The sequence below is a fragment of the Zingiber officinale genome, chromosome 8A (assembly GCF_018446385.1).
Source record: "Zingiber officinale cultivar Zhangliang chromosome 8A, Zo_v1.1, whole genome shotgun sequence".
In the NCBI taxonomy this organism is placed as follows: domain Eukaryota; kingdom Viridiplantae; phylum Streptophyta; class Magnoliopsida; order Zingiberales; family Zingiberaceae; genus Zingiber; species Zingiber officinale.
The window spans coordinates 104,126,098-104,149,822 of NC_056000.1; the positions used below are offsets into that span (position 1 = coordinate 104,126,098).

Consider the following 23,725-nt stretch of genomic DNA (forward strand, 5'->3'; position numbering starts at 1 on the left):
TCACTTTAGCTATTCTATAAATATCTCTTTCTTCTTCCTTTGTATCCAATTTTTTATATAATAGTTTAAAAGTTCATTTTTTACTTCATCCACTTTTCTTAGTCTCTTTATTCGCTATTTTATATTTTTAAGTTTTTCTCATTCTTACAAATATATAATTCCTTATAAGTTTATAAGTTGTTCATTTTTCTTTCGCTTTCTCTTGTACTTTCTCATTCCTTCACCAAAATTCCTTACTTTGTAGTACATGTCCTTTGACTCATCGAGTACACTCTTAACTATTATTTTCAACTTTAATATTATTTTATCCTATGTCATATTAGAGTAACCAGATATTTCACCTAATGTTTGTACTACTACCTTCTTCTTAAATATATTTTGCTTCCCTTCTTTTAACTTCCACCACTTAATTCTAGGAGTCGTATATATTTTCTTTCTATTGATACTATACTTGAGTCGTATATCCAACACTATTAACTTATATTGGATAGTTAAGCTTTCTCTAGGGATAACCTTGCATTTTTTACAAATCTTTCTATCCCTCTTCCTAACCATAAGAAAGTTAATTTGCGATTTATTATTCTCACTTTGAACGTGAACGAGTGTTCTCTTTTTAAATATAGTTTTCCCTTCTTCATTTCTCATTCCAAACTCATAACCTCCCTGCACCCTCTCATATTCCTCATTTTTTACTCCAATATGTCCATTTATATCATCTCCTATTAAAATCATTTCATTTGGCAGAATATTTTGCAATACTTCATCTAGGTCGTCTTAAAACCTTTATTTGATAGTTTTATCTAAACTTACTTGCGGTACATATATGTTAATTACGTTCATAGTTTCTTTCGCTACTATTATCTTAACGACTATAATTCTATTCCCTTGTCTAACTACTACAACTTCATCTTTTAATGAACTATCTACAATAATACTCACTCCATTTCTTATTTTACTTTTTCCTATGTATCATAACTTAAACCCGAGTTCTCTATCATCTTTGTCTTCTCGTCTAACCATTTTATCTCTTATACACACAAAATACTAATTCGTCTTATAATCATCATAGCTACTACCTCCATTATTTTATCAGTGAGTTTTCCTGTATTCATGTTTCAAATCTAAGGCAATCAATATTTTTATAGTGTTTGTTCTTATCCAATCCATAGTGTGAGAACTTTTGTATATTAACATTACATTCAAATTCTCATAGAGATATAGCGGACTTTATCTTGACATTACAGCAACCATGTAATGTGTTCCTTCCATTGAACACCCTAGCATTAGCACAATACTTTGATGAATTTATTTATAAAACATTAGTCTATGTTTGATGTTGGCAGACAACCTAACACAACCCTCAACCTTTTTCAACTTGGGCTTGGGACCAACAATGATAATTTTAAGGGGAATTTAACCATTAAGCGTCAACATTCAAATCTCAATCATGCTACAAAATTCACCTTGGCTACCTCTAGTCAACAAACCAAAGTTTTCAGTTAATCAAATTAGCATACTGTCTAATTCAACCATCTTTGGTTGACTCAAAAAAGACCAACCTTTAAACACAAGGTTTTCTTAGTTACCTAACCAAAAAGTTCAAGTTAGCCAACCCTATAAAGGTTTAGCTTCAAGGATCTGCCTATCAGCTAAACAAAAGGTCATGATCGGCCTACCTCCAGCTTGAAGATCTTCCCCCTGAAATCTTCCATCTTAATCAACCTACCGAAGGTTAGGCATCTAATATAATGTTAAACCTTCCTAAGTCACCTTAGGCTAAATAAGTTCTCTACACATTAAACCCTACTTAGAATTATACTTTATTCTTACAAGAGGCTACCCAAAATAAGCCCAAAATATTACATTACGACAATGGTCTTTAGGTCAATCTAGTGCTTTCTAATCTTGATCCATCTTCAAGAGGTAGACTCTCAATGTAGCTCTACACATCCTTGATGACCCATCAAGCCTAATTAATTATCGCTCCAATATTTTATCCAATCATTATCAATATCTTGCACGCCCATAAGTAGATTATCAAATGCAACCCCATAAGTGTTTTTTAAACATCAAGATGCCTCTCATTGCCACTTGCCGCCTCTCGCTAGCACTAATCACCACTCTATGCCTTTCTTATTGGCCTCTTGTTAATGCTCACTACCACCGCCGCTTTTGGTAAAATCCCCTCTTTTATAAGCTTTCAGCTAGCTCCTATGTCAATCCTTTTGTCTCATTCAGTGGCAATCATGGGAACACAAGAAAACTATGGTTAACCATGCAAATCTCATGCAACACAATGGGCACACCTACGTGTCCCATGTTGAAATGATAAAAATAGCTTGTATCAATAGCATAAATTTTGCTCCTATAATCTTAACAAATTATCACATGCAACAATGTAAGTGTTTTTTAAACATCAAGATGCCTCTCATTGCTACGCCTCGCTGCCCCTCATCACCACTCTATGCCTTTCTTATTGGCCTCCACCTCTTTTGGTAAACTACCCTCTTTTATAAGCTTTCAGCCAGCTCCTATGTGATCGGAAGAAGGAATCGAGTGATTCCTATTGTCTCATTCAGTGCCAATCATGGGCACACAAGATTGTGATTAACGACGCAAATCTCAAGCAGCACAGTTGGCATCTTGATGTTGGTCCCATGTTGAAACGATAAAAAGAGCTTGTATTGAGACTAGAAATCTTGCTCCTATAGCCTTAATACTTTTTCCTCTTACAAATAAAATTCTAATAATTAGATAAATGATTAAATTAGAATTTTAGAGACAAACTATAAAAAGGATAATAGAAACATTATTTAAGTTCATTTTGGCATGTGCCAAAATGTGCAAAGTGTCCTGAGTGTCACATCTAACAACACTTATTGGCATGATTAGTATAGGCAACAAGAAAGAATACCATGCCAAGTAGTATTCAATTTCTGGAATGGTATATGTTGACCACGCTATTTATAGCATTTATTTTGTACCTGGCAAAAATTTTAGATATTGATCCCGTGCATTGATAAATTTCCTAATCTTGTGGTGTACATCATATGACTGGCACTTTTTTTTATATAGAATTATAATCTGAATGAATATGTCGATCATTTTTACAATATAAATATCTTTAATGTTTTAAGTGGTCATTAAAAATGCCCCACATAGCACATATGCTCTATGTAGTGGGTAGACCATTTGCTACCTAATATCGTCTATCAAATGGATCAAGCACATGATTAGATTACTATAATAACAACGATACATTACAGAAAAGCTAGAACAACCACCTATGCATCTAATTCAAGAGGAGATTACTGATTGTAAAAGGAGAATGAGATCCAAATACAATTTTTTGACTTGTTAATCAGCATTATGGGTCAAAGTAATTATAGTTACTAATTACAGACAGCAATGCTAGTTGGTGATTGATCGAAGGTCCATGGGACATGATGGAAGCCTAAGGATAAAGAGGTTGTGGTCATTAGTGATGGATAAATGGTTGTGGCACTATTGGTGGTGGGGGAAATGGGAGCAGTGTTAGGTTATAAAAGACAAAGAGTCTACAAAGGAACAGAAAGGGGAGTAGGTTGCAAATGGTTTGGACAAACTTGACACATAAGGAGGGGTTAGCTATTACGGCAATGAAGGGAACTATTAGAGGATAGGTTACTGAAGAAGCACAATTAGAGGCTACAAAATAAGAATAAGCAATAAAGGGTTGTAGCCACAATATACAAACTAGGCTAGGTAGTGATGAGGAAGTACAATAAGCATTGTGGTAAGAGAGGAAAAAGGTCAATTGGGATTGGGAAAAAAACTTAAGGTTGTTGATAAAGGGGAGAAAGAGATCAGTGACGACACTCACAATTGCCTCTTTGAAAATAAAGATAAGAATTTTTATCTTAGAATTCTTTCATTTGATGATATATCTAAACAAGAGAGGTACACTCTAGCTTCTCTTCCTCTCCACTAACTCTTTTTTCCTTTATGTTCTCCCCTCTCATAATACAAAACTCACTATTAGCCCAAACTAAACCCAAACTAAAGAAAATGTTGATACTTTGGGAGTAGATTACTTAACCATCAAGTCATTTTATTAGTTAATTTTGTGGTGCAGCATGTACATAAATAAAATTAGAATAGAAAACAATAATGAAGAATATTTTATAAAAAGATATCAAAAATAATCCTAATGTGAAAAAAAATTAAAAACAAAAATAAAGAGAAAACAGATAGTAGTATAAGCTAATGTGAAAACTTAAACCAATGAAAAACAATATAAAAACATTTATATGAGTAAAAAAAATAAAAATAGTAAAAGAAGAGGAAGAAAAATAGAATTCAAACACATGAATTACCAAACAATCAAAAAGTATTTATAAAATACTTTTTAAAAAATGTAACCATCAACTTCAAGCCATGTTTGTACCTTCATGGATTTTTATGCAAGGATATCCATTACTAGTAGTCAAATCATTTATATTGCTATTTATTGCAGAAAGAATATCAACTAAAGTTTTCTGTTCCTCTATCCCTTACATCCCTTGCACCTTCAAATGTTCGACTTCAATTGATTAAATTCATCAATTTTTTAAAACTTATTGGTCACTTTTTTAACTCATTTAAATATATTTGTTGCTTTTGAATACGTCAATACCATCTCAAATTATTTGTTTATCCTAGAATTCTATATTAAACATAAAATGAACTTAAAAAACACTTTTGTAAAGAATAAAGGTCAAGGATATTATTACTCAAACGAGTTTTGAAATGAGAAGACTTCATAACAATATTGTTTGATAGATTAAAATCATTATCTTCTTGACTCTAAACCTATAATTTTAACATCACAAAAGATCAGGATAGAGACACCAATTCCAGAACCATACCAATACACACAAGGCAACTTATACCAATCAAGAAAGCATTCAAGGGTAAGTAAACAAGTTAAACAGACATCAAAATCACAGAGCACATACCATATTGATCTAAATTTCTTATAAGACACTTTCAACCAAACAAAAATAGAGAGTTTATCCTGAGCCCCTTAGTAGATTAAGAACAACATCATCTTCTATTAGCCTTGCACAAAAAGCACCAAAATCAAAGAAACATAGTCCAACAAACCTGTCTTTGTCGCCTAATCATGGTAGCTAGATCAGTGTATGGAAGCTTCAGATCAATTTTGCATTCCATCAAAATGCCTCCATCATAATCCTTTATGTACCTTAACCAAGTAGATAATGTGACAAATAATGAAATATAAATGGTATTTGCGACTTCACAGCAATGTCTCAGAAAATGTTCAACAGAACAAAAAAGTGAAATGGGAGAACAATTTCAAGGACAATGTGCATAAGAAGACTAACTAAAGTAGAGATAATGCAGAAATTTGGAGCAGAGCAAGTTCAAGACATCCAAAAATTAGGTGAAAGTAAAATTTATGGAATAATAATGACAAAAATCCATACCCATGCCATCTTTCTTTCTCCAAGGTAATCTCCTTTGTAAAACCCTAAAAAAACACAATTATCAACAGTCAAATTATTTTCACGCTGAATAATGATTTTTCTAGCAGTAGATATGAACGCCAAAATACAACCAGTAATAATTGAAGACCTAATGCTAATAGTCATGTTAATTAGTGTAAGTATGACCATCAACCAAAAAAGTCAAAAAAAAAAAAAAAATCTGAGAACACGGCATAGCAAACAAAAGCACAAATGAACTTGCAATTTACCGGAAGCATAACTCTTCAAAGATGGCCAAATTCAGTCAGGATAAACAATTAAAATGTCTATGAAAAAGTAATACAAACAGAACTTTTCTCAGACAGTCATAGGAATAACTATTTGGGAGTAAACCATATATGTAATCAAAATGGCTCAATGCATGAAATGTAGAAGGCTCGATGGATGCCACCTGCTTCACAAAATAGCCAACTGCATTATTATCAGCATATGTTAGAAAATGAGTTAGCCCGTCAACATCTCGAGCATGCTGTTTTAAGTGGTTCATGAGTCTTGTGCCATATCCTTTAACTTGCTCATCTGATGTGATTGCACAAAAAGCTATCTCCCCGAATCTCTGGCTGTAAGGCATAAATATTTAGAATATTAAAAAGCCAAAAAGGTGTGGAAATTAAATTAAAATTAAGGTAAATTTTTTCATAATAGAAAGGCTCCACAATAATGAGTTCTGGACTGAAGGTTAATAAATTTTAAGTGATGCGAAACAAATTCGGCGTAGGAGACCATCTGTTCAATCAAGGGAGGAGTTTAGGCAAGATCAATTTTGACCAAGTCGAAATAAATTGCAGTAGATGGAACACAAAATACTCTAGCCCCAGCTCAATCTCTCAATTGAGTTCATCAATGCCAAAGAAACAATGAAACCACCCATTATCCCATCATCCCAACTCAGCAAACATTTACACTCCATCTTTGCCCAATCCCACATTGCCTCATAATCTCATTATCAAGACATGTTAGTCATAAGACTTGTGACTGTTTAAGATTAGCTACATTGGGTCTTATCCCTTCATTGAGTTTCATGCATACTATTCACTAATAATATAAATTTTGAGTTGTACTAATCAGAATTTTCCGTGGCCTACCTGGCTCTACCGCTCTCTCCTTCAACCACAATTGCTTCAAATTGTGTAACTATAAAACTTATTAAATTTATTGGTTTCAATCTTTAAACATGAGCATGCTAACTTAATATAATGTCTCTCATTTTATCATTTCTTAGAACTACATCTAATTGCTCCTCAACAGTAGCATTTTTAATTATCTTCTCAAGTAACCACACACATTCATCTTTTTCCTTCTCATCTCTATTGTGTTACTTTTATGTGTTTTCTCAACAACCTAACGGTATGATCAATAATTTAGGGTGAGTGACACCACAATTTTATTAATTTTTCTGCAAAACAATCCCAGAAAACTATGGATTTTTCCCCCATGAAAATTTAAAAGAAGAAAACCACAGATCTCCTTGTGGAATAAGAAATCCAAAATTTTTAACACTCTTATAGATAGTTTGTGTTCATTCATCTTAACTATTCTCTAGTTGATTTACTTATCATGTATTCTATTATGTTACAAGGGGCTTAAAACAGTTAGCTTCTAAATTTTCTCCCCAATACATTCGATTTGCCATCCCTTTGATATAAGTAATTGATAAAGGAAATTAACCTATGGAAAGAGTTCTCCGCTGTGTCTTTCCCCTCCTTCCATTTCCACCAAGGACATGGCCAAGGAACACTTCCCCCAATTTTGACCAATATAAATCAATTGGAAAACTCAAATTTCTCTCCAGTGTCATCAACATCGACCCAATTTTTTGTTTAACTTATTTTTATTTTTCTCTATTTTATGTTTTTAGTTTTCACAAATTTAAATTTCCCTCCTACTTTCCTCCCACTAAATCATAAGCTCATTCTCACCCTTGTTATTTACCTCTTTCACAGTTTCATACTTTTACACTTTTCTCAACAATATCATCTATATATGTTACAGCATATACTGAGAAGTTTATCTTGAATATGAATGCTAAATTCGTACTAATGTAAAATTATGGGAATATACAGTTGACTCGTGATGTAAAATGCAACCCTAAGTTACAGGAAATCAACACTCAATTATCAAGATATCTTTATTAAACATCTTTCTTTTGAATAGAAACTCCTATAGGAATTTTATGCCTATGCCTCTTAATTATTCTTCGCCTCTTATCTTATTATTAAAATAGCATTTCATATATTCAAATCTTAGTTTCATATGATCAGTCATGGAAAGTATCGTCCCAAGGTTATGGCTAAATTTCCCTTTGCCCTTGAGGTAAGGACAGACACCCTGAGACCATTTCATGTAGTTCTTCCCATTGAGTCTATTCGAGGCCCGAATATTCTACAGATCGCCAATTTTTTTGGACTAAACTGCAATTATCAGACACAATAGATTAGCTAGGATTACGGGAAAAGGTTGTTTGAGAATTGATCATAATGAAGAAAGGCAGGAGCAAAAAAGCAATGAAGGCTAGGCCTTAGATACCATGTGGAAAAATTGATTTCTCTTTATCACTTCGAAATAGGAATACACGGTATTATATATAAAATTATAATAGATAAAATAGGAAACTAGGAGAGAGAATAGGAAACTAACTTATTCCTAAATATAAGATATTTTTCTAACTAAACCCCTTAATTTAAGGAAATTCCTACTATATACACCACTGTTTATTTCCTTCTCTGTACACAACTGTTTACAACTCGATAATTTGTAACACTTTCAATTGTGCAAACTTGCCTAATTCAATTTTTAGAAGCTTCAATTTTAAAAGCATTTTACATAATACAAATGTATAGTTTATGACCTCTTTCTATCTCAATTGCCTAGGTATTTTTTATGGTGATTGGAAATTAATTGACAATAATTTTTCTGCTTGACTTAAAATAATGAAAAAGAAAAAGAAAAACTAAAATTGATGTATGTGTGAAGATGTCGTAGCCATTGTACTCAACTAGATTTGTTGTTTGTAACTTTGACTATTGATCCTGTCCGAGTCGCTGAATCGACGGACGCTGGGCACGTGGCGCTCTCCCCTATCTTCGGCCAGCTGCATCGACCTCCGGCGAACCTGCACAGAAGTCGGGCCGGGGAGGGGTCCCCGGCGACGACCCTCCGACGCTCAAGTCAGGCAAGCAGACAGTAGATATGAGGCTCCAACATGCGAGAGAGCGTACCTCCGGCGAAGGGTGAGGACCCTTATATAGGGCTGTGAAGAGGCATGTGCACTCATACCGAGGTGCACACGTGTTATGTGTCATACCTTAGTATGGGCTTGTCAGATGGGCTTGCCTGACCCCTTACTGCTACAGTCTGAGCACGTCATTGATGGGACAGTGAGTCCATGCCTTAAGATCCTGCGTATCACCTGCTGTCAGAGGATGTTTCTGTCCTTGTCTCCATGCCGAGCGTCCGACCGGTCGGCGGTTTCCTCACGTCCGACCGGTCGGAGCTTCCTGATCCGCTCGGGAGCTTCCTGGTCGCGTGCTCGGGACTGTTCGCAGTGTTTCATTCTTTCGGCCGAGCGGGCCATCCGCTCGGCTCTACTATACTGTTCATCATAAGCGTCGGAACCCCGACTCCCCGCCGGGGTGTATCGCTTCCGCTCGGAAGATTCAGCCGGTTATCACCATCACAATCAGCTCGGCCAAGCTTCTGGTTGGCCTTTTACCTTTCGACCTCCACGTGGTGTTGACTCTGCTAAATGGGGTCCCCCATTCTTACCGCCGGATCACTTGCCTCCCCTTCAAGTCTAGTCGAAGGAGGCAGTGAGTCCGATCGACCGGACTGTGTGTCCGAGGCGTGCCGCTTTATCGATGCCGACATCCCGTGAGCCGCTCGACCCTCATGCCAAATTTAGCCGATCGGTGCCTCTCGATCTTTAACGACGAGCTCGTCGGCGCGGATATTTATAGCGGCTTTCGACGATCTTCCGGGATTTATAGACGCTCGCCTCGATGTTTAACGTCGTCGATGTTTAACGTGCCTCGGGGTATTTATACGCCTCTCTCGATGTTTAACGTCGTGCTCGTCGGCGCGGTTATTTATAGCCGTTCGGCGCAGCTTAAAATATACAGCATTAGCGCCATATTACACCACTTTGCTTCCCGCACGTGGCCTTCGATTTTTGTGTCGATGATTGGGTATGTCTCCGAATTTTCGAGCGTGTGGCTCGTTCAATATACCTCCGGCCGAATGGCTCGGGGCCTTCGATCGTCGAACCTTTGGCTCGGATAATTTACCTCCGGCCGAACGGCACGGGGCCTTCAATCGTCGAGCCTTTGGCTCGGTCGCTATACTCCCGGCCGATCGGCATGGGAGTTCTCGCTCGTGATACTATAATAAACTTCGAGCAACAGATAATTAAAAGCACTGACCTATCAATCGGCACGATTGTGACCCAATTTCTCAACTCCCGAATACCCGTGGAGTGAGGAGCATACGTTATACTTGCCGAAACTTATTGTCCAGTTGCCTCGTCTGATGAAGACCCCTTTGTCGGACCGATATCAGGACAGGAGTTGCTTCCACCTGAGGGCCGATCGGACCCTTATTTTGCTCCCATTTCTAATGTTTATCCGGTCGGTCTTCTTGGGTCGCTCGGATATCCGCTCAGCTTGAGCCTTCTGCCTGTTGCTCCACGAGCTTAGCTGCTCTTGCCTCCACGGTGTGATCATCCAGCCTCATCCATCTCTTCCACTCGGATGCAGGAGCGTTCCCACAGACGGAGCCAATTTGATCCTGTCCGAGTCGCTGAATCGACGGACGCTGGGGACGTGGCGCTCTCCTAGCTGCTGAAGTAGATCTCCGACCGGTCGTCCGGACCTCCGACGACCCTGCAAGCAGACAGCAGATACGAGGCTCCAACACGCGAGAGAGCGTACCTCCGGCGAAGGGTGAGGACCCTTATATAGGGCTGTGAAGAGGCATGTGCACTCATACCGAGGTGCACACGTGTTATATGCCATACCTTAGTACGGGCTTGTCAGATGAGCAGTCTGAGCACGTCATTGATGGGACAGTGAGTCCATGCCTTAAGATCCTGCGTATCACCTGCTGTCAGAGGATGTTTCTGTCCTTGTCTCCATGCCGAGCGTCCGACCGGTCGGCGGTTTCCTCACGTCCGACCGGTCGGAGCTTCCTGATCCGCTCGGGAGCTTCCTGGTCGCGTGCTCGGGACTGTTCGCAGTGTTTCATTCTTTCGGCCGAGCGGGCCATCCGCTCGGCTCTACTACACTGTTCATCATAAGCGTCGGAACCCCGACTCCCCGCCGGGGTGTATCGCTTCCGCTCGAAAGATTCAGCCGGTTATCACCATCATAATCAGCTCGGCCAAGCTTCTGGTTGGCCTTTTACCTTTCGACCTCCACGTGGTGTTGACTCTGCTAAATGGGGTCCCCCATTCTTACCGCCGGATCAACTATATTTGTGAACCAATGCATTTGCATCAAAGACTGTAATTCTTTTGACATTATTTCAGATTGATAAATAACTGAAATGTGAAAAATAAAAAGTGGGTAGAACCAATAAATTAATCCATGACTGGGTCTTTATTGGTATTGGAGAATGGCATCAACACGTCATCGCAACAACCCCAAAAAAGAAAGAAATTTACTGTATAATAATATCAATCATTTTAATGGGGACAAACAATTCTGCCTTGAGCAATCAATAAGAAAAAATGGTGTCAAGCATTAATAAAAGTAACACATTTGTGATATTAATTCCTCAAGCTCGCTTTCTTCTAGCCATACTTAGTCCAAAAAGATAAGGCTCAATGTCAGACCATATGTTGAATGTTTCGTTTCAACTCTAGGCTAGAAATTCAAGCTTGGACATTGATGGTCTTGGGTGAAGCTCAAGGCTTCAAGGACAAGTCTGGTCTGCAGGAAGTATGGTTGGAATTGGACTCAGATTTACCTAACCCACTAATGTTGTGGACTATTGAATGAAGAGTTTGATGTGAGTTGAAGCCAAGTCCAACTAGAGGATAAAGACATCACTTGAAAAAATAATCACCCAAAGACTAGTCCTCCAGCGCTTAAGATGCAAGAAATAGGTTGACAGACATCTGCTGTGTTTAGAATTATCAAAAGAGGAACGGACATCAAGTATAGTTAATAATAAGACATAAAGCATAGTTTTAAACAAATTATCAAAAAGAAAGGTAATCAAACGTAATTGTGGAAAAGGTGTTGAGGTAACAACAAACAAGTTTCAATTATGTTATGACTTGACTGAAAATGGCTTTATCAGAGTAGAATATACTTATGTCCTAAGCAGTGTTCGAAATCTCGTTTCGTGCCGCCCGGCACGGACGATTTTGACCGTTCCGCCGGGCGGTCGAAACCGACACGGGAGGCGGCGTCCTCGTCTCGGCGGCACCGGAGGAGTCTGCGAGGCCGGAAGCGTCCGGCAGGGTCGTCGGACGCCCCTCGCGGATTGGCCGCGATCATCGCAACGCGATCTCGCGTTCTGCCTCCGCGATTTTTTTTCTTTTCTGTTTTTAATAATTTTTTATTTTATTTAATTAATTTAAAGAATTCCCAAGGATGTGTGGAGAATGTGGGATAGTTGGAAGAGGCTTTTATAAACCCTAATTAAATTATTCTAATAAAATATATAAAAAATATATTTAAAATTAAAATAAATTAAATAAATTTTATTAATTAATATTCTGAAAAAATAATATTTTAAATTTTATTTAAAAATCTTAAAAAATATATAATAATTCTTATTTATATTCTAATATATTTTTTATTATTTTAAATTTCATTTAAATTTTAAAAAAAAATTAAAAAAATTCTAAAAAATTTTTTAAAAAATTCTAATAAATTATATTTATATTCTGTTTTTTTTTTAAATTTTTTTATTTGATATTTTTTACTATTTAAAATATATACTATTTAATTAATAATTAATTAAATTAATAAATAGTTAATTTATATAATTGTTATTAATATAAAATAATATCTTGTATTATTATTATTATTATTATTATTATAATAGATACTTCTATTTTAATTTGAATTATTAATATATCAATTCTATTTAAATAAAATTATTTTTAATTATTTTTTCTAATAATATTAAATTATTCAATAATTGAGAACTTATAATAAATCAATATACAACTTATTTTTATATACATAATAAACATATTTATCTTATAATTACTATAGATAAATAAAAAATACCGAAACTGTATCGGCACGGCACGATACGATACCGAAACCGTATCGTTCCGGTCTGAGACCGAAACCTCGACACGGGTCGAAATTTTAAACCTTGGTCCTAAGGTCATCTGCAACGCTATTAACGTGTCATGCGTTAATAGTAATATAGTATTATATTTTTTCAATCTATAGGCATTTAATGCGTTCAATTCCTTGAACGCGTTAAATGCTACAGTGTATCTACAGTACATCCATGTAGATATTAACGCTGGAGTATTAACAGCGTTGTAGATGGCCTAAGGGGAAACCAAATTTATAGTCCAATTCATCTTTATTTTGAAATTGCAATTATCAAAGTACATAAAAAAAAAAATACCTAACCTTTAAGCAAACAGGACATTATAGTACCATAATGTTGGCTTACCTGGCATATGGGCGATAAGTAATTCCACCAACTACTTGATTATGTCGGATAACCATCATTGATTTGTGGCTTCTGCAACATATCAAAATAAGATATGCAAAGATAGATGAGGAAAAAAAACATATGCCACACAAAATTTGCAGTCAACAGAAGCATGAAAAATAACTTAGAGTTAAGAGAGAATAATTATAACCATCTATTTCAAGATTTTCCAACATTTGGCTGCACGAAAAATCATGATCAATAAAATATTTTCCAAATCAATGGAAAATGAATGAATTTTATAAGGAAACTAACTTTTGATTGAAATGAGTGGAAATCATTTTCTCGCACCATCGGCACTAGTAGCCACCTCAACAATCACCTCATTTGTTCCTCTCCCATGTGAACAACAACCCTTCATTTTTTGTCATCACTTGCCAACACCAACAACCGTCAACACCTATCACTCATGGCCCATCACCAAACAAAATAAGTTGTTGGTTACATACGATTTGTCTTCGCATTCTATCACTCATGGCACCCTCAATCTCACATCATCCTCGGAGTCTTGAGTCATCCTTGTAACCCTTGCCCATTGCTTGTCATTCTGTCACCAAATAAAGAGTTTGCACTCGATCTACTATGTCGCTCTTAGTCTCTCCATCACCTATAGAGATTTAGCTATTATCATTTTTTTTTAGTTAACACCAGGATTTGACTAATCCTAGGAACGATCAATCCAACCCACGGAAGTTTCCCACTGACTATTAAGATAAATCAGAAGGTGCTAGTGGTGGCCTATCCAAACGGCCTGCTTTCTCATGTCCGCTACCCATTAGAGAGAAAATCCTCTGCAATTCACCAGTCTCAACACTGAGATTCTTGAGATCTGCGCTTAGAGGTCTAACCACTGCATCGTAACCCGGAGGCAACTATTGTCATTGTCTTCATTGCCTAACATCATCATCCACTGAGATCATCACAATATCACAACCTTCACTTGTTGCCTAGTGAAAGGAGGTGTTGATCACCCCCAACTCTAAGTCACACAAGGAAAAAAAACAGAATGGAAAACATTTTCCTTATATCATGTCAAACCAATGACTAAATAGCTTTGCATGCCCACTCATCCACACACACACACACCTCAATCCGAGATGGAGCACAAATATTGTTTTATGTCAAGCTTATCTCTTATAACTAAGAATCATAAAACAAAATCAAAAAAGAATATCCCATGTAAAGATACAAACTATTGTAGCTGTTTAGAAACATGATAGGGCAACATTCTTAACTAATTAAGTTTTGAAAGGATAACCATCTCAAATTGATGATAATTCAAGTCCATTGTATCTTCAAACAAGTTCTCTTGAATATAATGTTCTTCATTAACTCCCTCTTGGTCTCCATCAGACCTTGGGATCCCCACAAATAGGGAACTTCAAAAGGAAATCGTAGGATTTTATATGCTTACACCAAATTGAGAGGGATAAAATTGCATTTTTTACACGAGAGAGAACAATTAAACATATATTCAAGACTTTAACACAACACTCAATGATCAAATGTCCCATGTAAGTCAAAATCTATTACTTAACTATGTGATTTAATAATTCTTAACCGAAACCATGAACAACAACAACCAAGACTTATCCCACTAGATGAGGTCGACTATATGGATCATTCTATGTCATTGGGCTTTATTCCCTAATATATCATCCTCTATATTTAAATAAATCTTATCTTGTTTAATTGTTACTAACCATGTTTTTTTTTCTTCCCCGTTTGATGTGCATATTTGTCATATTTCCATATCGCCCTAACTAGAGCATTTATTGGCTATCTAAATACATGTTTGTACCATCTTAAAAGTCTCTCAATGTTTTCCCTCAATAGATACAACTCCAACTTTCTCTTTAATGTCCTCATCTCTGCAACTTTCATTTTCTGCTCATGTGCTCGAGTCATAACCCAACATTCAATTTCATATAACATAACCGGTCTAATTGTCATTTTGTAGAACTTCCAAGTTTTAAATGTACTTTAACGATCCCATATAACACCCGATGCTCTTCTCCATTTCAACTTACTTGTATTCTACGTAAGACATATCTCTCAAGCCCTTTTGCAAAAATGATCCTAAATACTTAAAGCTCTCAATTTCAGATAACTCGTCATCTCATATCTTAACAATTGTTTCATTACGTTTAATATTATTAAACTTAATTACATATATTCTGTCTTTACTCTTCTAAGTCTAAAATCTTTCATTTTCGGTGTTCCAGCTAAGATTCGAATTTAGCATTTACTCCTTTCATGTGTCTCATTTAACAAAATAATATTATATATAAACAATATGCACCACGGTACCGTGTCTTGAATGTGTATGTTCGTCCATGATTAGTGTAAAAGGATAGAGACTTAAAGTTGATATTTAATGTAACTCTATCTTTATGAGAAGAATTTTGATTAATTTATCTAAAGTCTTCACTCTTGTCATAATATTCTCAAGTGTATCCTTAATTAGTTCAATATATGTTACGCTAACACCTCTCTTTTCTAGAATTCTCCATATAATTTCTTTTGGAACTCTATCATAAGTTTTTTCTGGGTAATACTATGTGTAGATCTTGCTTTTGTTGTCGATACTTTTCAATCTGTTGTGATGTATAGTTCATATTATCAACCTTCTAGCCATGAATCTAAATTGATTTTCGATCACCATTATTTCTTTCCTTAATCTTTTTTCTATTAGTCTTTCTCAAAATTTCATGGCAAGACTCATTAATTTAATACCCCTATAGTTTACCCAATTTTGTACATCTCATTTGTTCTTATATAAGGGAACTACCCTCCATTGATTAGATATTTTTTTCATTTTCAATATCAAATTAAATTACTTTGTAAGTCATTCAATACCTCATCTCCCTATGTACTTTCATACTCTATCAAAATATCTGGTCTAACTACTTTTCCATTTTACATCTCATTTAAAATTTGTTCTATGTCTGAACTTTGAATTGTACAATAAAAATTTATATTTCTATACTTATTTGACTTAAATTATTTATGTTAAATTGGTCGCCTAAAACTTTATTAAAAAGTTAATAAAAATATATCTTCCACTGCTCTTTTATTTCTTCATCATTTAGCATTCATCTTTAATACATCTTATTGGGATAAAATCTTTTCTTCCCCTCTCTCGCTTTAGTACAACCGAAAACCATGAACCTTAATAAACAAATGTGATGAAATCTATAATCGAGGGGAAAAGATTGATTGATGCTGAATTAAAATTGTGTTCAAAATTAAATTCAATTACCTATCCATAACAAGACGAACAATGTACTCCTTAGGCATATTAGGAAGCTGCCTTGCAAAGATATTCTTCAATCCTATCAACCTAGACATAACAAAAAAAAGGAACAATTACTTATAGCTATAAAATTGAATTATGTTTTCAATTCCACGTTAAAAATTAAATAATTAAATGAATATTAAATGTTATTTCTATAATTTAGACAAAATTACCAAATCATATGTTCATCAACACCATCATTCGCATAGCACAAAAATTTGAGCCTTACGGCATCTTCCTGCAAAGTGCCTAAATTGTCAATTCATTCTAATTTCAAATAACTAGTGAAACTAACATATATTAATCCACGACCAAAATAAAAATTTGAAGGTCAATCAAATCCATTGAAAATTACAAGTCAAAAATGGTGTCAAAAATATGAACAAGTGGATGCAAACAGGATATTACTGAGTCTAGTATTTTATGTTTTAAAATGAACACAAATATAATGCTAAACTTCAAGACCAAAGATTCAGCTCCCTAGCAATATTTTTCTAGAGAGCACAAGAAATTTCCTGATAATTAGTAAGCTAACCAAATTGTTAAAAACTAAAAGTTTGGTTAAGTGCTTACCACTAAAATGGAGAAATAAAGATAGTCTTAACTATAACTTAATGTTCAAAAATAATGCCTGCTACTTTAGATAATCCAGCATAAAGGCATATATATGTGATAAATAGACATTTCAACTGTATAGCATGTAAGAACATATTTAACCTTGCTACTGATAATGAAGAAAATGTACTTCTAATTTTTCTTTCTTAGTCCATCTTTTCTCATGCTATAAGGCACTATCTTCAATTAGTTCAAAGTAAAGGATAGTTTTCCTTTAGCTCCATCAAAAATGTACAGAGCTTCTCCCTTATAATTAAAGATTGTCATGCATAATTTACTGAATGTGGTATGTAAAAAAAAAAAATGTATATGACAGTACCTCTTGATTTACTTGTAATCAAAAAACATTCTTACAGATCGTATATATCAGCAAACAACTAGGAGAAAATTTTCAATCTAGTTGCATTATAATTGAGTTGGACTTGCAAAAGATTCAGGTAAGAATTGAAAGACCAAGAACATTAAATTTTGAATTGTTTATAAGCAAATAAAAGGTTTCTATAGGTTCCACAGATCAGTTTATAACAAAGGCAAGTTGCAATTTGAACCAAGTAAAGGCTCTTTGCTTCCTTATTTTAACCTCTAATGAGCAATGAGAGAAAAAAAAAATAAGGAGAAAAAAAAGAACAAAAAAAAGAAAATACACATTAGTTTTCAGTAATCACAGTCAGCAAATTAGAAGGAAAATTCATAGGTCATTATCAATTTAAAAAAGAGATTATATCATTATCCATAATGTGGAACGTGGTCCCAATCTGTCCCTCGTATATATAAAATTTGGCTAATTTTTTTTTCAAAAAAAATGAACCATAAAATTAGGCAGATTAGCATAAAGCAATCAGGCCTCGGTGTCATGCTAACTCTTCATATGCTCTCTCCACATACGTGTCAAACAGTTGTTGGTTACTACTCGGAATACCGTTCTAATTCCCCTGTACAAAAAATTTGTACAAGTATAGAACTATCCTAACTACCCATGTGCTCTACTGAAGTTAAATTTGGATTACAAACGATGTTTAACATTATTAATCCAAATTGTCCTTCAGAAGTTAAACTTGGATTGGAAACGATACTTAACATTTTTACTCCAAGTTTAACCGATGTGATCTTCCTAAGTTAAACCATTTTATTGAAGTTAATTAAATATCTATTTCAAAGATCGGCTTCCAGATTAAACATGACGAGGCACTAGGCCTTCTTGGGTATGGGATCATCCACCACTTCCTAGACAAAACCTTTTTAAGAAATTGGATATTTAACTTCTTACAGTAAACTAAGTTTAACTACAGAGACCTCAATAGAAGCATAATATCGAAACATGAAATCGAAAAATAAAATCGATAACAAAACGATAACCTAAAACCGATAGCCTCTTGTTTGATTTTTCAAGATCTATACAAAGAAGATAAACTAGTTATGATGCGGAAACAAATAACTAGTTATACCTTTCTTAGTAGTTTATAGACCTCTTGATCTTCTGTTGTATTCCTCTCCTCCTCTTGAACGTCGTGTGGGCGACAATCTACCAAGATGAAATCCACCCAAGCTTCTTCCTTTGCTTCCAAGTTTCGGCCACCAACTAACCTCCAAGGGATGCTAAACAAGAGAGCTTCCTTCTCTTCTTTTTCTCCTTCAAGCAACCGGCCACCAAGAGAAAGCCAAGCTTGATGCTGCCGACCTCAAAGAAAGAAAACAAAAGGAGAAGAGAGAAAGAAGAGGGTCGGCCACCAAGGAAAAAGGAAGAGAGGAGTTTCGGCCACAATAGAGAGGAAGCAAGGCTTAGGTTGTTCTCAATGAAGCACCCTCTCCCTCTCTTTTATAATCCTTGGTGAATCCAAAAAAGGAAAGTTTTAAAACAAAAAATTAAAACTTCCTTTTATTCCTTTACATGGTCGGCCACCACTTGTGCATCAAACAAGAAAAGATTTTAAACAAAAAATTAAAATCTCTCTATTAAAATCCCTTTTGTGGTTAGCTATAAAAGGCATGTTTTATAAAATTAAAATCTTCTCTTTTAAATCTTTCTGTGGATGTCTATAAAAGAAAAGATTTAAAATAAAACCCCTTTTATATCATGGTTACAAAAAAGGAAAATTTAAAATTAAAATCTTTCTTTTAAACATTATAGATAACTACAAATAAGGAAAGATTTCAAATCTCTCTTTTAATCCTATGTAAAAAGTTATAAAAGGAAAGATTTTAAAATTTAAAACTCTCTTTTAAAACCATGTGGAAAGCATCAAAAAAGGAAAGTTTTAAACAAAATAAAAACTCCCTTTTATTTCCTTTTGTGACCGATCTAAAAAAGGAAAGTTTTATAATTAAAATCATCCTTTTAAATCCTTTTAATGGATCTCTATAAAAGGAAAGATTTTACAAAAAATAAAACTTTCTTTCTGTGGATGGTCGGCCCCTTGCTTAGGCACCAAGCAAGGCTTGGCCGACCCTAGCTTGGGCTCCAAGCTTGGCTTGGTCGGCCCCTTGCTTGGGCTCCAAGCAAGGATGTGGCCGGCCCTTAAGCTTGGTTAAGAAGTTGGGCTTTGGGTAGATATAAGGCTTTATAAATAAGAGGCTACAACAGGGACCGAGAGGAGGAATTGGTTTTGGTCTCCCGATGAGTTTGAGCTTCTCATGTTCGCCCCGAACACCCAACTCAAGTTCATCAATAATAACGCATATCACTAAAGAGTTATTATTGCACTACCGCACCAATCCATATTACAATATAGGCTCCTTCTTATCATGAGTACGTTAATATTTCTGTGTTTAAGATATCGAATGTTCACTAATTAAATGAGTTACTGACAACTCACTTAATTAATATCTAACTCCAAGAGTAGTACCACTCAACCTTATTGTCATGTCGGACTAAGTCCACCTGCAGGGTTTACATAACAATCGTTATGAGCTCCTCAAGGGGACATCATCAACCTAGATCACTAGGACATAGTTTCATTCTATAATCAACAACATACCATATAAATAATATCATTTCCCAACTTATCGGGTCTTTTGATTTAACGAACTAAATCTCATCCTTTGATAAATTAAAGAAATAAATATTAAGTATATGTGCTTGTTATTAGTACGCACTTCCATAATAACAGAGGTGTTCTTTTTACAATCAGTATAAAAAGAACAATCTCAAATGGTCCTGCTCAATACACTCAGAGTGTACTAGTGTAATTTTATAGTCAAGATAAACTAATGTCAAATTACACTACAACCATTCCAATGGTTTATCCCATTCCATCTTGGTTGTGAGCAACTATTTATAATTTATAAGGAACTGATAACATGATCTGTGACACCATACACCATGTTATCTTCAATATAAATTAAATGAACAACTACATTTAGCATATAAATGTAGACATTTGACCAATGTGATTCTTATTTCAAAATAAATGTTTATACAAAAAGCTAAACTTTTTGTATACATTCTAACAACAGTCACTTTGAGTCAGCACCTGAGACCTATGTCATACACTTAGAACCACATCCATGTCTGATAATTGTACATGAATACAAATAACATAGATTCAGGATGAGTGATCATTCGAAGAACTAATGGCTTAAATAATATAGTCAATTGAGAACAGACCTCAGTTCAAGATTGATATTGGACTATTCAAATACCCTTTCCGTAGTGCTGAACATTGACACTTTGAGTCAACAACCATGTGTCAAACACTTAAAACCACAACTGAATCAAATAATCATACATGAATACAAGGAATTAATTGATAAACAATATAGTCAATTGCGTAAATGTTAGTGAATCAATGTTAACTAGTGTTCTGCCATATTGGTGGTTTTTAACCACTAAATGCTAAACAAGGTGGAATCAAAAACGGTGTATTCACTCTCATTACATGTGCCATGCACTCTGATTGCTCACAAGAATTGTCACTCAATATATATTACTAAGTAAATGCATAATCATCTAAGTAAATTGCCAAAATGAACTGACTTCCCACAATTGTGCTTGACGTGAACCAAGTGATGCCAAAATAAATTAATTGAAACCGTAGTAAGGAACAACTGTTCAACCTCATCAGATAAGTAACACAAAAGTTTACTAAAGCAGAAGTTCAACAGACCAACCTCCCTCTTCAGTCCTTCCTCTCTAGCAATATAAGCCCCACTGGTCTGTATATTCTCAGTAAATATACTCTTCACCTCCTCCTTAACAATGATACCAGGGATTGAATTCACAGTGGAGATGTTTTGCTGGGCCAATTGGCCGACCGTCCCACGGTCATCTTTACTGCCCGAAGACTGCATCCCAGCACCTGCAGGTTCAATCTTGACTGTCGGGTTCTCGGTTTTTGGGGGCTTGGTGCTTCTAATACTTCCGAGTCCGGAAGGGGCCGAAGCATTCTCGAGGCGGGCAGCTGTGAAGACACGCATCGAGTCATTGTCTTCTTCCTCCTCCTCTTCCTCCTCGTCAGCCTCCTCCTCGGAATCGTCTTCCTCCTCCCTCGCGCTGACACTATCAAGGTCATCGTTGGAGGTGAGGGCACCGGTGTCGGATAGGGAAAAGGGGGCAGGAGCAGGAGCTGCGGCGGAAGCGCCGCCGGCAAACTTGCGCTTGTGATGGACGGAGCTGGAGGCGGAGGCAGAGTGCGACGGTGACGCGGACTGAGAGCGGACGGGGGCGGAGTGGCCGTCCATCTGCTCTAGGGTTTCGCGAACGACGAAGGGAAAGGCAGGCCGAAGAGGGAGGGGCATATATGGAAGTCAGTTGATTGACCCAGTTTTGGTATTTACTTCATATCGTTCAAACATATCTCTGAACGCAAAAAAAACAAGAAAATAAAAATCAACCAAAACCAACCTCGAATCTCGAATTGTAGCCAGACCTCCCTAATTTAATCCTCAACTATAATATATTATAATTTTTTATAAATTTGATATCATGTTGTCATTCGAATATTCGTAATTTAATTTTCAACTATAACATATCATAGGATACTAGACTTTTAGATAGCCCATAATGAGCATTTCTTATTTACCCTAATAGATGATGGATTCGATGTTATCTATTTCATCATTTTTCTTCTTGAAAGCTCATAGTGTACGTAAGAACATCCACATTTGATATTAATATATAGATGTTATAATCTAAATAGTATTACAAATCAATATGTATAAATATTATAACACTCACATGTTAACAGGATTTAATTCTTTGAATATTGTTCATGAACTGATTTTATATAAAAATAATAATAATAATTAAGAAAAATAATTTTGAATATAAAAAATAAGAAGATATAAATAATCAATATTAATATTATGATGAATGTGAACGTATGTTAATAAAAAAAAAATATAATATAATAGATACATGATATACTATTTAAAAAGATGATGTATATTAATGTTTAAACTAATACGATGCTAATCCAACCAAGAAATTATTTGTGATAGCCAATCTTGGGTCACAAGCGACGAATGTGCTTCTTGCTGACACACATGCGGCTACCGCTTGAACATTCGTGAAAAATGTAATATAATAGATACATGATATACTATTTAAAAAGATGATGTATATTAATGTTTAAACTAATACGATGCTAATCCAACCAAGAAATTATTTGCGATAGCCAATCCTAGGTCACAAGCGACGAATGTGCTTCTTGCTGACACACATGTGGCTACCGCTTGAACATTCGTGATGAAGCTTCGAGATGCTTCTATTGTTAATGAAATCTCTCCATCGTGCCAAGGTAGAGAACAAAGATGTCCAACTTGATCTGAATTAAGATGCCTATGTCAATTCATAGCATGATAGTGTTAAAACATGACAAAAGGACATTGGTGGGACATATCAGGTGGCACGAGGATAGGAGGTAAAAATTGAGTCAACTTTCATCTAAATAATTGTCATATTTCTAAAACATCTTATAAAGGATCATATCCTCATTCGACTTCAGGTTGGTGGGGATATTGAGAGTGAGTGAATCGTCTTTTTACCACATATCCTCATTCTACTTCTTCCTCTTGTGACATGAGCTCTTGTGACATGAGCTCTAATGGAAGTTCACCAATGTTAATCTTTGCCTTAAAACCCTAGGTCAAGTTCACATTAACATCTCTTTGTTCTTGCTCCTTGTTTGCTCTCACTCTGCTCAAGGTAATTTGATAGTCGGTTATAAGTTGACTCTATGATTTACTTCCTTTCATATAATATATAGACGAATTATGAAGGACGCTTGAGGTGTGATCACCTTTTGCTACAATGCTATAATTAAACTCATTAGTTTCTTATGCTTTAGTTATTTCCAACTTCATAATTGAAGGGGTCCTTCTTCACCTGTTCATGTTCAGGCTTCTCCTCTCCTCCTTCCTTTGGAACTACGGCGGTATTCTCCCCTGGTGTCCTGCTAATTATCAAAGCTCATCAATTGGATCGGTGTTACTGGCACAATCCCTCTGACGATCAAGTTAGCGATTGGCTAAGATGTGAAGCTCATGTGCATGCGTGAGAGAGCGAAAGAGCTCGAAGAAGATGAAAAGGATTAGCCTTTGCGTGAGAGAAAAAAAATAATGTTATCACTTACGTTCACGAAGCCCAATATCATCCGCTGGCTAG

At 35.5% G+C, this 23,725-nt stretch overlaps 1 protein-coding gene across 2 annotated transcripts; it reads right to left on the bottom strand.

The window, feature by feature from the left end:
* Positions 1–5,085: 5,085 nt before the first annotated feature.
* Positions 5,086–21,881, bottom strand: LOC122009894 (histone acetyltransferase GCN5-like). Of its 2 annotated transcripts, none has more exons than XM_042566207.1 (7): positions 21,232–21,881; positions 16,683–16,747; positions 16,474–16,554; positions 13,170–13,241; positions 5,920–6,088; positions 5,469–5,512; positions 5,086–5,224 (listed from the first exon to the last, which is right to left on the bottom strand). In XM_042566207.1, the coding sequence occupies exons 1-7, from the start codon at positions 21,856–21,858 to the stop codon at positions 5,101–5,103; spliced, it is 1,182 nt and encodes a 393-aa protein (XP_042422141.1). In that variant the 5' UTR covers positions 21,859–21,881; the 3' UTR covers positions 5,086–5,100. The 2 variants fall into 2 exon arrangements, with proteins under 2 accessions (XP_042422141.1, XP_042422142.1); XM_042566208.1 differs by having other exon boundaries at positions 5,186–5,214.
* Between the last annotated feature and the right edge of the window lie 1,844 nt (positions 21,882–23,725).